Source organism: Desmodus rotundus, chromosome 3 (genome assembly GCF_022682495.2).
Source record: "Desmodus rotundus isolate HL8 chromosome 3, HLdesRot8A.1, whole genome shotgun sequence".
In the NCBI taxonomy this organism is placed as follows: domain Eukaryota; kingdom Metazoa; phylum Chordata; class Mammalia; order Chiroptera; family Phyllostomidae; genus Desmodus; species Desmodus rotundus.
This window is the reverse complement of record NC_071389.1, coordinates 114,113,555-114,129,598: the sequence shown is the minus strand read 5'-3', so window position 1 is coordinate 114,129,598 and position 16,044 is coordinate 114,113,555. Positions and strand designations below refer to the sequence as shown.

The following is a 16,044-nucleotide window of genomic DNA, read 5'->3' as shown; positions in this document are numbered from 1 at the left end:
AAAGCTGCTTTTCTTTTTCTTTTCCTTTTCTTTTCAGTTTTAGCGTTCCAGATCTATCACAAGCATTGCTTTGGTTCTCCCAGCAGGCCTACCTTTAGAAGTGCTCCTTGGCAGATTACCTACTTTCTTTATAAGATTTTGGGCAAAGCCACTCAGTTGACTAAAGGGCGAGAGGGAGAAATCCACTCTCCTAGTTTTTGTGAATCAGTTACCAGCCAACTTCCAGGTTGGTCCTCTTCCCCCTGGAGCCAGCCAGCCTCTGAGTCAGGGCCCCTTACTGAAACCTTCCACACTGGGAACAGAGTCCCAGATGAGCTCAAAGTGGAGAGTGGGGATGGAGCAGCTGGGGGTAGTAGCTATGTTGTCAGGGATCTCCTGGTCCACCAGGACACAGTGGCTAGCAGGCAGACATGTGTGCTCTGGTGAAAACAACAGAGGAATCTATTGAAGTAAGTGGCGGGCAAGTAGCGGTTGGAATGTAGGGGACAATTTTGGAGCAGGCTTTCTCAAGGAAGGCTTCCTAGACAGCCAGAATACTGAGCAGGGTGTCTAGAAGGAGGGTTGGGCCTGAGACCTTGGCAGTTGTTTAAGTCCCTTTTTTCCCCTCAGGATCTATTTAACGCAACCATGGGATCCCTCCAAAGGCTCATGGAGACAGTTATTACTGAAATGCCCACACGGATCGAGGACTGCTTGGAGGTCAGTGGGAAGAAGCCCCTGGAAGTCAACATATTAGTTTCCTAGGGCTGCTGTACTGAAGTACCACGATTTAGGAGTTCCACACAACATGGTGTCACAGTCGTAAAGGATAGAAGTCCAAAATCAAGGTGTCGGCAGGATTGGTTCCTACTGGAGTCTCTGGAGGAGACTCTGTTCCAAGAATCTCTCCTAGCCTCCAGTGATTCCTAGCAACCCGTGGGACATCTCTTGGTCTGGACACATATCATGGCAATCTCTGTCTCCGCTTATTTCCACAGGGCATTCTCCCCTCTGAGTGTGTGTGTGAGTGTGCGTGTGTTTGTTTTCTTTTCTTAATAAGGACAGCAGTCAATAAATAGCGGTGATATCTTAACTTGTGTCAGCTACAAAGACCCTATATCCAGACAAGGTCACAGTTTGAAGTTCTGGGTGGACATAAGTTTGGGGGGATGCTACCAACTCAGTACAGTTGGAAACAGATGAGGAGAATAGTCTAGGGACAAACTAAGAAGGAGAACTGCTGATGAAGGTGGGGTGCAGAGCTTTTAGGGAAAGATTATTAAGGGCTGGGATCATATAACTTAGGTCTTGTCTTTGGAGAAGGAAACATCTTCCTTGCTTCCTCCCCATCAGCCATCACACTGACCACCTCCTCTCTCAGCGCCCTTCTGCTGCTTCATAACAGTTAAAAGTTAAAAGCATAGCATTGTTTGCAGATGACATGAGAGTGTCCACAGAAAATCCTATAGATTCCACCAGAAAACTACTCGACCTAGTAAGCGAATTTGGCAAAGCAACGGCATACAAAGTTAATATTCAGAAATCAAGGGCATTTTTGTACACCAACAATGAAATATCAAAAACAGAAATCAGGAAAAAAATCCCATTGGATATAGCAACAAAAAAAAATAAAGTACCTAGGAATAAACCTAACCAAGGATGTAAAAGACCTGTACTCAGAAACCTACACAACGTTGAAGAAAGAAAGTAAGGAAGACACAAATATATGGAAGCATGTACTGTGTTCATGGATTGAAAGAATTAACATAGTATCCAAAGCACTCTATAGATTGAATGCAATCCTTATTAAAGTACCAGTGACATATTTGACACATATAGAAAAAATATTTCAAAAATTTATATGGAACAATAAATGAGCCTCTATAGCCACAGAAGTTTTGAGAAAGAAGGACAAAGTAGCCTTGGCTAGTGTGGCTCAGTAGATTGAGCTCTGGACTGTGAAACAAAGGATCAGCAGTTCGATTCCCAGTCTGGGCACATAACTTGGTTGTGGATTGGGTCCCCAGTAGGGGGCTCATGAGAGCAACCACACATTGATGTTTCTCTCCTTTTCTTTCTCCCTCCTTTCCCCTCTCTCTAAATATAAATAAATAAAATCTTATTTTTTTAAAAAGAACAAATTGAGAGGGATCACATTACCTGATATCAAACTGTATTACAAGGCCACTGTAATCCAAACAGCCTGGTACTGCCATAAGAACAGACACATAGACCAATGGAACAGAACAGAGAGCCCAGAAATAAGTCCAAGTCTCTATGGTCAGTTAATATTTGACAAAGTGGGCAGAAGCATGAAATGGAGCAAAAATAGCCTCTTCAACAGATGGTTTTGAGAGAGCTGCACAGCTACATGCAAAACAATGAAACTCGATCACCAACTTACATCATACACAAAAATAAATTCAAGGTGGATAAAAGACTTAAATGTAAGTCATGACACCATAAAAATCCTAGAGAAAAACATAGGCAGGAAAATCTCAGACATTCCACGCAGCAATATTTTCACTGATATATCCCCTAGAGCAAGGGACATAAAGGAAAGAATAAACAAATGGGATCTCATCAAATTAAAAAGCTTCTGCATGGATGGCTAAGGAAAATGGCATTAAAAGGAAAAGAGAACCAACCATTTGGGAAAACATATTTGACAATGATACCTCAGAAAAGGGTTTGATCTCCAAAATATTTAAAGAACTCACGTGATGACTCCACTCCAGGAAGACAAACAATCCAATTAAAAAATGGGCAAAAGACTTGAACAGACACTTCTCCAAGGAGGATATACAGTGTGTCCAGAGACATATGAAAGATGCTCAGCATCACTAGCCATCAGAGAGATGCAAATTAAAACCACAATTAGGTACCATGTCACGCCAGTCAGAATGGCCATCATAAACAAAGCAACAAACAACAAGTGTTGGAGAGGATGTGGAAAAAAGGGAACCCTAGTGCACTCTTGGTGGGAATGCAGACTGGTGAGGCCACTGTGGAAAACACTATGGAATTTCCTCAGAAAACTAAAAATGGAACTGCCTTTTGACCCAGCAATTCCCCTACTAGGATTATATCTGAAGAGCCCTGAAACACCAATCCAAAAGAACCTATGCACCCCAATGTTCATAGCAGCACAATTTACAATAGCCAAGTGCTGGAAGCAACCTAAGTGCCCATCAGCAAATGAGTGGATCAAAAAACTATGGCACATTTACACAATGGAATTCTACGCAGCAGAAAGAAATAAGGAGCTCCTACCCTTTGTGACAGCATGGATGGAACTGGAGAGCATTATGCTAAGTGAAATAAGTCAGGCGGTGAAGGACAAATGCCATATGATCTTACCTTTAACTGGAACCTAATCAAAACAAACAAGCAAGCAAAATATAAGAGACATTGACATTAAGAACAATCTGACAGTAACCAGAGGGAAGATGGAGAGGACAGTGGGGGCAAGGGGGGAAGGGTTTTCAGGGAAAGCTATAAAGGACACATGGACAAAACCAAGGAGGGGTGGAATCAGGGGAGGGAGGTGGGGATGGCTGTGGTGAGGAAGAGTGTTGGGGGGTGAATGCAGACAACTATCATTGAACAATAATAAAGTAATTAAATTTTTTTTTTTAAGCATAGGCTCTGGACTTGCACACTCTACAGTTCCAGATTCTGGCTCTGCTGTTTGCTGTGTGGTCCTGGGGAGTTATTTCATTTGTCTTTGCCTCAGTTTTCCTCTGGAAAGTGGAATGACAGTACCTAGTTAATACTGTCATTTTGATAATTGAATGACATGTTTATAAAGTGCTTGGCTTAAAGAAGTGAGGTGCAGATTCATATAATTTGCCCATTTAAAAATTGTGTGCCTTTTTATTGACAACTTACTCTATGTTAATGTTATTACAATACTTTGGTCTTCTCCTGAAAATTTTATTCCCCAGTTACTGCGGGAGGCTTAAGATTTCTTTGCAGTTCCTGTTGCTGTTAGAATGTAGATCACTGAGGACTATAGTCAGAGAATTACGTTCAAAAGTTAGGTACTTGAAATAATTCTTTTCCGTGGGATCATACTATCAAAATGATATAATTTAGACTTATTTGTTTGTGTTAAATTTTTGGGTCGTCTTCCTTTTATTTAATTGAAGAGCTTGATTATGTAGAGATTTACATCATTAAAAACTTAAAACTATGGGATGGCGTGGAGGGATGGGGAGAAAATGCAGACAATTGTAACTGAATAAAAATAAATTAATTAATTAAAAAAAGAAAAACAATAAAAATGTTTATATAAAAACTTAAAACTATGTAACATTTTACTCAGCGAATTCTTGCTCCCATACTGATCTTCTTAACCTTGTTACCACTCACCCTGTGTAGATAAGCTTTTCATTCACTCCTCGTTTGTGCTTCCCATTTTACTTAGTCAAAATAAACACATCTCTGTTTATGGTATATTCTTTTTTTTTTTATTGTTATTCAATTACAGTTGTATGCCTTTTCTCCCCATCCCTCTACCCCACCCCAGGTGAACCCACCTCCCTCCCCCCTCTCCACCCTCCTTTCTTATCTCCCTCTTTTCTTTGACTTTGCTTTTTTATCTGTCTATATCAGTTCACTAATATATTCTCTTTTTTTTATGATTTCACACATCGTGTGCATGTCTTTTAGTTTCTTCATCAGTCCCCTATATATGGACACTGGATTGTTTCCAATCATTTTGCTGTTAGTTTTCTCCCGAACTTTTAAATTTGAAAGGATTGTAGATTCATAGGGAGTAGCAAAAATACTGTAGTACTTAGAGCCCCTTGAATAGTACACTCTCAAAACCAGGGCACTGACTTTGGCGCACTATTGTAAGAATACAGGCTTTGTTCAGTTTCCACTAATGTATACATGCACCCATTTGTGTGTGTCCTATGCAGTTTGATCTTTTTGATAGAATTATGTGCACACCCCCCACCACCACCATTATGATTTGGACGTTCCCTCACCAAGAGAAATTCTCTTGTGCTACTGCTTTATAGTCACATGTCCTTCCCCACCTTGTCTCTATTCCCTGGCAGCCACCAACCTGTTCTCTGTCTCTATAAATGTGTCCTTTTGAGGATGTTATATTCATGGAATCATCTAGTATGTTACCTTTTATGAGATTGACTTCTTTTACTAAGCTTAATGGTCACAAGTCCTTTTACAGATCTAAAATTTGCACAGGTTTTCATCCAATCTGTAGTTTGTCTTTTTGTTGAAACTATAAGAAAGTTTATTTAGAAAATGACAGAGGTAGAAGTGAGTCATAGAGGTATTAATTTTATTGATCTTTAAAAAGAACCAACTTTTTGTTTGTTTTCTCTTTTTATTCTTTTCATATTTTTCTCTATATTTTTGTTTTCAACTTCTATTATTTTTTGCTATTACTTATAGTATTTTCTTCCTTCTGCTTTCTTTGGACTTACTTTACCTTTTCTAGTTTTTCTTAAGTGGAAACTTAGATTATTGACTTGAAACCTTTCTTCTTTTCTAATATAAATATTTAGTGCCATAAATTTCTCTTTAGGCACTACATTAGCTGATCCCATACATGTTGATATGCTGCCTTTTCATTATTCAGTTCCAAATATATTTCAATTTCTCTTGAATTTTCTCTTTGGCCAATAAATTATTTAGAAGTGTGTGGTTTAATTTCTAGAAGCTTGAAAAATTTTCTTTCAGTTCTGTTTTATTTTTTGGTTTCTATTCCAATTCTATTATGGTCAGTTTTCCTTCACCTGAGAGTACTTTTATCTCACCTTTTATGATTTCAATTTTTTAAATTTGTTAACTTTTATTTAATGGGGCAAGATATGGCCTGTTTGCTTTTGTTGGATGCATGGTGCTAAAATACCACCTGATATGGTGTGTTCAGTTCTGCGGTCTCTTTGCTGATTTTCTATTTACTGATTATATTGATTATTGAGAGAGGAATGTTGAGATCTCCAAGTCTACCGAGGATTTACCAGTTTTTCCTTTCAGTTATGTCAGTTTTCGCTTCATGTGTTTTTAACCTTTGTTAAGTGCATACATGCTAGGATCTTCTTGGTAAACTGTTCTGTTGTTCTTATGAAATATCCTCTTTCATCTCTATTTTCTTTGCTATGAGGTCTTATTTCTCTGTTATTAATACTCACCATAGCTTTTTAAAAATTATTGTTTGCATGACATTTCTTTATTCATCCTTTTACTTTTGACATACCAATATTGTGGTATTTGAAGTGAATTTCTTGCAGATAGCGGACAGTTGGTCATTTAAAAAATCTAATTGGTAGGCTCAATGTTTTAAGAATGTTTTTTGACGATTTGTCTTTTAATTGGTGTGTTTAGATCATGTACATTTTCTCAATGAACATCAATTTCATTTACAAAGCATTAAAGCTTCAGCAAAAAGTACCCAAGGCTAAGTCTCCTCTCATACAGAACTAGAAGATGTTAAAACACAAAAGAGGGGATGATGACGAAATGGAGGAAGAGAATATGCTTATATTGTGCAAACTGAGAAAATCAAACTGAAATGGACAGAGGTTTAATGAGCTGAAAAAAAAATCCAAAAACTGAAATAATTTTTAGGAGCTGCTGCCAGGAACCTTTGTATCATGCCGTTTGCTCATTATTGCAGTTACAGCACAGAGAGACATGGAATGAAAATAATGTTTTGCTGTTCTTCTTTATAAAAAGTAGATTGGATGGATGTGTACAGTGGGTGTTTGAAATTCTCTGAAAATCCAGGGTGAAGAAACAGGTGTGGGGAGGACTCACTAGCTGACTGAGGAGAGCTTTTAGCTGACCGGAAGTGCTTCACCTGTGGCATCATTTTCACAGTGTGTTCAAAGGAGAGTGTAAACACTGCTTATTGTGAAACTGATATCAGTGGGTGGGTGCTCCTGTAGGCAGCCGAACACTTGATTATCTTTTGCAGTTTGGGATAGAAATCAAAGGGGAACACATCCATGACAGCCTCTTTCTCCTCTTCCATCTTTTAAAACTGAAACATTCAGTAGTTGAACTCTTCCTGAGTCAGTTGCAACACGTCTATATTTTTAGATGCTTCTACTTTTCTTCTCAAATGCTTGTTTGTGGATTTCACTTCACAGTTCATCTCACCCCAGTGACTGACATTAGGAGGCGGCTCACTAACATATTTTCATTAGGTCATTGACAATTAATGAAATTATTGGTATAATAAAGTAATAAAGGTTTACCACTTTATTATGTGTGTATTGCTTGTTCCCTCTCATTTCTGTTTCTCAGTTTCCTCTTTTTTTTTTTACATCGTCTGCTTTATTTCCACATTTTAATAGTATGTTTCAGTTTATGTAGCATGGTTTGAAAATATTTGCATACTTTTTATAGCAGTTGCTGTAGGGACTACAATCTACATACTGTTCACAACCCATTATACTTAGAATCATTTTACCACTCCAGGTGGAATGTAGACACTTTATCATCACATAGACTTCTTTATTCTCCACCCTCTTTGTGTTATAGTTGTCTTCACATGATGTTTACATATATTGAAAACCCCATGAGACAATTTTGTATTTGGTTTGAACCATCCACCATCTTTTTCAGATCTCAACAGAAGAAGAGTCTGTTGCCCTGGCCAGTGCGGGTCACTTGGTTGTAGTGTCATCCTGTAAACTGAAAGGTTGTGGGTTTGATTCTGGTCAGGGCACCTGCCTAGGTAGGGGTTCGGTCCCTGGTCAGGGCGTGAACCAGAGATCTCTGGCCTGGGGCATATAGGAAAGACAATTGATTGATGTTTCTCTCCCTCTCTTTCCCCCTCCTTACCCCTGTCTCTAAAATCAATAAGCATGTCCAAGGCTGATGATAAAAAAAAGAATAATCTTTTATATTTACTGAGATATTTACCATTTGTTTTCAATCCTTACATTCCAACTTTACTTTTGTTATTGTTTCTCTTCTCTTTGTTCTTTTAGAGCAAATTTGTTGCCAAGGAATTCTCTTAATTTTCCTTCACCTGAGAGTGCCTTTATCTCACCTTCATTTCTGAAAGCTTTTTTCCCTCGCTGGACACAAATCCTGGGACATATTTTAATTTTAGCACTTTAAAAATATCATTCAACTTCTTTCCTTCTGATAAGAAATACACATATATTCAAATCCTTGTTTTCCTATAGGTAACACTTCATTCCTTCTGGTTTCTTTCAAGATTTTGGTTCTCTGTTTTTAGTTTTCAGAAATTTCATTATGATGTGTCTGCATGTGGATTTCTTGGGATTTATCTGTTTGGAATGCACAAAGCATCTTGAATCTCTGAAGTTATGTCTTTTAGCAAATGTGGGAAATTTTCAACCATCACCTATTCAAATTGTTTTCAGTATTACACTTTCTGATTTCCCTCTGGGGTGCCAATGACATAAATATTGGACATTTTGGGACTGTCCCACAGGTACCTGTGGTTCTATTTATTTATTGATTTCTATTGTATTTTTTCCATTACCATTAAGCCCCCTTATACCCCCTTCCCCTCTGCAGTCACCCCACTGTTGTCCGTGAATCCTTTTTCCTTTTTTCTCAATGCCTCCACCCTACTTCCCCACCTTTGCTGTCATCCTGCTCTCCATCTATGAGTTTGTCTCCATTTTGCTTGTTAGTTCAGCTTGTTCATTAGATTCCACATAAGAGTGGAATCATATGGCATTTGTCTTTCTCTGATTGTCTTATTTTACTTAGCAATTTACTGTAAAATTTTCTTGGGAAAGCATGAACAACATGAAAATACAACCCACAGATGGGAGAACATATTTTCCAATACATCTGGCAAGGAGTTAATATCCAAAATTTATAAAGACCTTATAAAACTCAACACCAAAAATACCTACAACCGAATTGAAAAATGGGCTAAGAACATGAATAGACACTTCTCCAAAAAGAACATACAGGTGGCCAATAGACATATGAAAAGATGCTCAAGGGCACTAATCATCAGAGAAGTACAAATTAAAACCACAATGAGATATCATCGCACCCCTGTCAGAATGGTCATCATCAATAAATCAGTAAACAAGTGCTGGTGAGGATGTGGAGAAAGGGGAACCCTTTTGCACTGTTGCTGGGAATGCACACTGGTGCAGCCACTGTGGAAAGTAGTATGGAGATACCTAAAAAAAATTACAAATGGATCTGCCATTTGACCCAGTGATCCCACTTCTGGGGATATATCTGAAGGAACCCAAAACACTAAGGACCCCTGAGGGTGCTTCAGTAGGACATAAGCACCCCTATGTTCATTGCAATATTATTTACAATTGTCAAGATATGGAAGCAGCCCAAGTGTCCATTGGTAGACAAGTGGATAAAACAACTATGGGAATTCACACAATGGAATACTACTCAGCTGTAATAAAGAAGAAAATTTTGCCACTTGTGACAGTACGGATGGATCTGGAGAAGATTATGCTAAGTGAAATAAGCCAGTCAGAGTAAGACAAATACCGTATGATTTCACTCATATGTGGAAACCAATGAACACACTGAACTAACATGTGAAATAGAGACAGGCTCATAGATAAGAGAGCAGGAGGACAACTAAGCGGGGGGAGGGTCTGGGGGGATTAAGCAAAAAGCAAAAAGGACTCCTGGACATGGACAACGGTGTGGTGATTGCGGGGAGGAGGCAGGGTTGTTTAAGGGTTAAGTAGTAATGGAAAAAAATACAATGAAAAAAAGAAAATTGGTGATACTCTTTAAAAAGACCTTATTATTGAAATACCACTTGCTATGATGAAGTGTATAAATCATAAGTGTACTTAGATACATTTTTAGTTATGTATGCATCTGTGTAAAATACCAGTCAGGTCAGTGTATAGAATATTTCCAGTACCCCAAAAGCTTCCCCATGTGCCCTCTCCCAGTGAATAACCCATGCCAATAACTGCTCTTCCGACTTGCATCATCATGGATTAGTTTGCTTGCTCTGGAAACGTCACATAAATGTAATCATATAGTATGTAATTTTTGTGTCTGTATTACTTCACTTCAACAATATGTCTTTGAGCTTCATCTATGTTGTTTCATGCAGCACTGGATCATTCCTTTTTATTGCTACATAGTATCCCATGGAATGAATGTACTTCTGTTTCTTTTTTTGCAAAATCACGACATTGTGATTCTAGAATTCTTTATTCGTATTTAGCTGGAATTCTTCTCTAAAAAGAAGTTACCTTTAAAGACTATTTGGTTGCTGTTGAGGTTCAGCTCATATAGAAAAAGGCAAAATAAATGCTGGATCCTTTTTCTTTATCAGTTTGCACAGTAATGAATTATTTTCCAGTATTCTCAAAAAGCAACAAGGGACAGTTATTTTTCTAATATAATTTTTACTTCATTTTCTTTTTATTTTGAAGTATATTTTATTGATTATGCTATTATAGTTGTCCCAATTTTTTTCTCCCCTTTACCCCACACCACCCTGCACCACCCTGCCTCTAGCATTCCACCCCCGTAGTTCATGTCCATGGTTTGTGCATAGAAGTTCTTTGGCTTCTCAGTTTCTTATACTATTCTTATCCTCTCCCCATCTATTTTATGCCTCCCAATTATGCTGCTTATTCCCTGTACTCCACCCCCATTCTTCCCCTCCCCCTTCCTACTGAAAACCCTCCATGTGATCTCCATTCCCCAGGTTCTGTTCCTGTTCTAGTTGTTTGCTTAGTTTTTGTTTCTTAAGTTCAGTTGTTGATAGTTCTGAGTTTGTTGTCATTTTACTGTTCATAGATTTTCATCTTCTATTTCTTAGATAAGTTCCTTTACCATGTCATATAGTAAGGGCTTGGTAATGATGAACTTGACCTTATCTGGGAAGCACTTTATCTGCCCTTCCATTCTAAATGATAGCTTTGCTCAATAGAGTAAGGTTGGATGTAGGTCCTGGAATTGTATCACCAATAGCTTGGAATACTTCTTTCCAGCCCCTTCTTGCCTGTAAGGTTTCTATTGAAAAATCAGCTAATAGTCTTATGGAACTGCATTTTAGGTAACTGTCTCCTTTCCTCTGCCTGCTTTTAAGGTTCTCTCCTTTAATCTTAGGTCATGTAATTTTGATGTACCTTGGTGTGTTCCTCCTTGAGTGCAATTTCTTTGGGACTCTCTGGGCTTCCTGGACCTCCTGGAAGTCTATATCCTTCACCATATTGGAGAAGTATTTCCTCATTATTTGTTAAAGTAAGCTTTCAATTTCTTCCTCTTGGTCTTCTCCTTCTGGCACCCCTATGGTTTGCATGTTACAGACCTTAAAGTTGTCCCAGAGGTTCCTAAGCTTCTCTTCATTTTTTTGAATTCTTGTTTCTTCATTCTGTTCCAGTTGGATGTTTATTTCTTTCTTTTGTTCCACATTGTTGATTTGAGTCCTGGTTTCTTTCCCTTCACTGTTGATTCCCTGTATATTTTGCTTTATTTCACTTTGGGTAGCCTTCATTTCTTCCTTCATTTTGTGACCAAGCTCAATCAGTTCTGTGAGCATCCTGATTACCAGTTTTGTGAACTTTGCATCAGATAGGTTGTCTATCTCCTCGTCACTTAGCTCTTTTTCTGGAATTTTGATCTGTTCTTTCATTTGAGCCATATTTCTTTGTCTTAGTGCACCTGTTATGTTGTAAGGTGGTGAGCCTTAGGTATTCACCAGGGCAGGGCAACCTATGTTGCTGCAATGTGGTGCTGTATGTGAGGGAGGGGTCAAAGAGGGAACAATGCTACTTTTTGGACTCTCCGTCGCCTTTCAGTCATGTTCTGCACTATCCACAAGCAAATTGGGCCCTCTGGTGCTGATTCCAAGGTGGGTGGGTTTGTGTATGTTCTAAGACCCTTGGGTCTCTCCAATGAACTCGCCTGTGAGGCTGGGAGTTTCTCCCACTGAGGCAATCCCCACAAGTTGTTATAGCCAGGGGTTTTGAGGCTTTATTTCCTCATGCTGTAACCCTGGTCTGTGCAGTCTGTCTCGCTCCCCAGTTGTTTCTCCTGGGTTATCCGCATGTGAATGTGGGACCACCCAGTCTGCCAGCCACTGCTTTGCCTGGTCCACCAGCTACCGCCTTGCCACGAGTCCTCCCTTCTCTGCCCAACTCCTCCCCTTCTACCCATCTGAATGAATGTTTCTTCTTTAACTCCTTGGCTGTCAGAATCCATACAGTTTGATTTTCTAGCAATTCTGGTTGTTTTTTGTTTTTATTTTTTATTTTTATTTTATTTTTTTATTCAGTTACAATTGTCTGCATTTTCTCCCCATCCCTCCACCCCACCCCAGGAAGTCCCACCTCCCTCCCCCACCTCTACCCTCCCCCTTGATTTTGTTCTTGTGTCCTTGTGTCCTTTATAGTAGCTCTTATAGACCCCTCTCCCCACTACCCCCTCCCCACTCCCCTCTGGCTATTGTTACATTGTTCTTAATTTCAATGTCTCTGGTTATATTTTGTCTGCTTTTTTCTTTTGTTGACTATGTTCCAGTTAAAGGTGAGATCATATGGTATTTGTCCCTCACCGCCTGGCTTATTTCACTTAGCATAATGCTCTCCAGTTCCATCCATGCCATTGCAAAGGATATACGCTTCTTTCTCTCTCCTGCGTAGAATTCCATTGTGTAAATGTACCATAGTTTTGGGGTTCACTCATTTGCTGATGGGCACTTAGGTTGCTTCCAATGTTTGAGGAATTCAGGAGCCAACTTGAAGTCTGCTACTGACTGAAGATGGGACAACTTAGACATTAATAAGAATAATAGTTGTAATTGATTAAAACACATGAAACATTTAAAATTCAAATGATACTAGACTTCCTACCAAGATGGAGGTGTAGGCAGATACACTTTGCCTCCTCACACAACCAAAGGAAGGACAACAACAAATTTAAAAACAAAAAAGAAACAACTATTATTCTTATTGATGTCTAAGTTGTCCCATCTTTGGTCTGTAGCAGACTTCAAGTTGGCTCCTGAATCCCTTGAACATGACTCCATTAGCCTTCAATAGCTTCCTTCCTCTCCAGTGTAATATCTTGTATACTTCCTGTTTCAGTCCTGGAATCACTGTTTCTCCAAGGAGCTCTGATTCCTCCCCATGAAAAATGGTATTTAGAGAACACAGTCTCATCGCTGAGGTATTTCATCATAGTCTGGCTGAAAGGAAGACTTGTAAAACTCTCACTAAAATTCCTCATCTCTTCAAGAAGTGTTTTTTCTGGTCAGTGCAGCCTCAGTGTTCTCTTGAGTTGGTTATGAATTTTTCACCTGCTGCTCTTCTTGCTCTTTTTCAATTATAAATTCTCTGCTTCGATGCATCATTGTTAGATCAATGATTATAGATTAAGTAGCAGTGCATCTTTGGATCAGTGATATTTTAGGCCCATAATTTACTAAAGGTTAGACCTTAATACATTGTGTTTCCAGGGAAATTATTCATCATTATATCTCTCAAGCAGATTTATACACACTTTGCCCTGCAATCCATGAGTACAGTAATTCTTCTTTGTTATCACCTAGTTCGCTTCTACTGAAGAGTGGGAAGAGGTAGTAAGGGGAACCATAGGGCATGTGGACCCACGGAAGTGAACAGGGTCGATACATTTTGAGGGCCACTGCTTTAACCTGAAAGAAGGGATAGGAATTGAGATTTCTAGCACCTGGATGAAGGGGAATTTGGGGCTGGGAAGTGAAGGCCTCTGGTGCCAGACCCACATAGCCTGCCTCTTGGCAAAAGAGGCCCTGCTGTCAGAAGTCTTACCCTGATACTTTGCTGCAGTCAGGTTCAAGAGTACCTGTCTGTCCTCTGGGATGCAGCTGAGTAGGCCTCTTCCTTTATCCTCTTCTCCCTCCAGCTTTTGGACCCATGGCTTAATTCCCAGAAAGACAAAGAGCGGGAACGGGCCATGCAGTGTGCTGCCCATGTTCTTGGATTTGCCGCAGCGATGGATAACTTCAAGGTAATTGGGAGCCTGCCCTGGAACCTGGGCCTCATACCCCACCTGGTCTCCCTTATTCCTGTGTTTATCAAAACTTCATCTCATGCATTAACAAGCCTCGGTCACTCATGCTCATCTTCCTTCACCCTGACCCCATCATGTTTTCTCTTGTGCATCCCATCTTGTTCTCTCCTTCCTCCTTACTGACATCTTCAACTTGGTCTTTTTCTCTATCCACCAATTTTATTTCATTCCACTTGTTTCGTTTTGATGCTATTCATCTGAACAAGCAGTTACTAAGCACTCACCTTGTGTCAGGCACTGTGCTAGGTGCTATAGCAAACACACAGATGACCAGGATAGCTCCCTGACTTCAGTCCATAGTGGGGAGAGGCAGGCACAGCACGAACTTAAAGAGAAGGTGATAATGAATGTGTAAACCAAATATTGTGGGAATGAAACATTGAAACAAACATTAGAAGTGAGGGCAGCAGGGAAAGCTTCATAGAGGACAAGGCATTTGAGTGAGGTTTGACAGGTGAAAGGGGTACTGAGAGACAAAGAAGGGAGACAGAGTGAGGTCATTCCAAACCATGATCCCTTATGTCCTTTATGGACACAATTCACCTGTCTAATCCCATTCCCACCAACCACACCTAGTCTCTCACCTTTCATGTCTCTGGCATACACATTCCCTCCTCCTAGTTCTTTTCCTGTGAGAACTCAGCCTAAGGCAGGGGTGTCAAACTCATTTTCACTTGGGGCCACATAGGTCTCAGTTGCCCTTCAAAGGGCCAAATGTAATTTTAGGACTGTATAAATGTAACTGCTCCATAACTAGGGGCAAGGAGCTCGGCACTGCTGCCGAGTAGAAACAAGGTGCAGGGCTGGATTCATCCAAGGGCCTTGTGTTTGCCACCCGTGGGCTAGGATAACTTGTGACTTCCAGCTTCCTTCCCTAGATGCAGACCGAGATCACCCAGCTGGGGCACTGGGTAAAGCTGCTGGCCAAGTGCTGCCAGGATCCCGTGGACAACATCTGCTCTCTGTCATCCCAGGCTGCCTACAACCTCAACTGTATCCTCTCAAGAAAAAGGCGTATGGGGAACCTTCTCTTATCACACCCCCTACAGCCTACCACTTGGGCTGGCCATCCCCCCACAGTCTGTCCTGGAAGAGTGAGACCCAAGAAGTTAATTGAACACCTAATTTCCATTTATGAATCTACATCTACAGTTAATCTCTTGGGCCAAATTACCCAAACAGGAAATAGTTGTTTTGAATTTGTTTCTCCTCCTCCTGCAGAGCCCCATACTTTTACCCAATTCTACTTCTGCTCTGAGACAGGCAGCTTGGGGATTCTTTGAGCCCAGCTCCCACCATTCCTGTTCTCAAGGTCCATTCCTCTATTCTGAACCCCACAGCTGACTTAGGGCTGTATGAGTTTGGCCTAGAAGGTAGGGAAGTAGGGAGCATATGAAGCTTTCTCAGTGTTTGAGGGGTGTGGTCGGATGTCTTTGTTTCAGAGATGGAAAAGCTAAATCAGGATTTGCTGCAGCAAGAAGAGGGAAGGAGTGAATGCAACTTGTTTCCTACAAATGCCATGGATTTTGGCAAGGTGAGGGGACAAAACCAGAGACAAAGTGAGGAGAGCCTGAGCCTCTCATTGACCTGATATTAGAGACTCCTTGGTGGGGTGCTCTGATCCCATCTTGTTTCCCATTCCATTACTAGATGAGAACTTGTCCTTTTGGGAAAATTTTCCTACCACATGCTACCATTTGTTCCCCTTTGAGCATCATGGGTCCTAATCCTTCCTGACCCATCTCTGAGCCTTTGGTTCACACTAATGATGCTTTGTGAGCAATGTGTAGACACCACCCATGCCTCAAAGAGATGTCACTGAGCCTATGAGCTCCAGCCCTCCTCTCCCCATGCTCTGCCTCTGCAGCCACTGAACTCTGAGCTCCACACTGCATCTGAGATTGGTGTTTTCTCCCTTCCATTCCCAAAGACTCTCTCACCAGTGAAAGAGTCTTCTGGACCTAGGCAGACCAGCATAAGCCTAGGACGAAAGCAAATCATCTTCCCAAGAGAAGCCCTCCCTAACCAGAG

General features: G+C 40.3%; 1 protein-coding gene across 1 annotated transcript in view; it reads left to right on the top strand.

The window, feature by feature from the left end:
• Positions 1 to 16,044, top strand: part of LOC139440760 (maestro heat-like repeat-containing protein family member 1) — an 85,977-nt gene that overhangs the window by 43,100 nt on the left and 26,833 nt on the right. The window contains exons 24-27 of the mRNA XM_071220789.1: positions 610 to 699; positions 13,846 to 13,950; positions 14,892 to 15,027; positions 15,456 to 15,547. Coding sequence (XP_071076890.1) covers positions 610 to 699; positions 13,846 to 13,950; positions 14,892 to 15,027; positions 15,456 to 15,547 — 423 coding nt within the window. The remainder of the gene's footprint in view (positions 1 to 609; positions 700 to 13,845; positions 13,951 to 14,891; positions 15,028 to 15,455; positions 15,548 to 16,044) is intronic.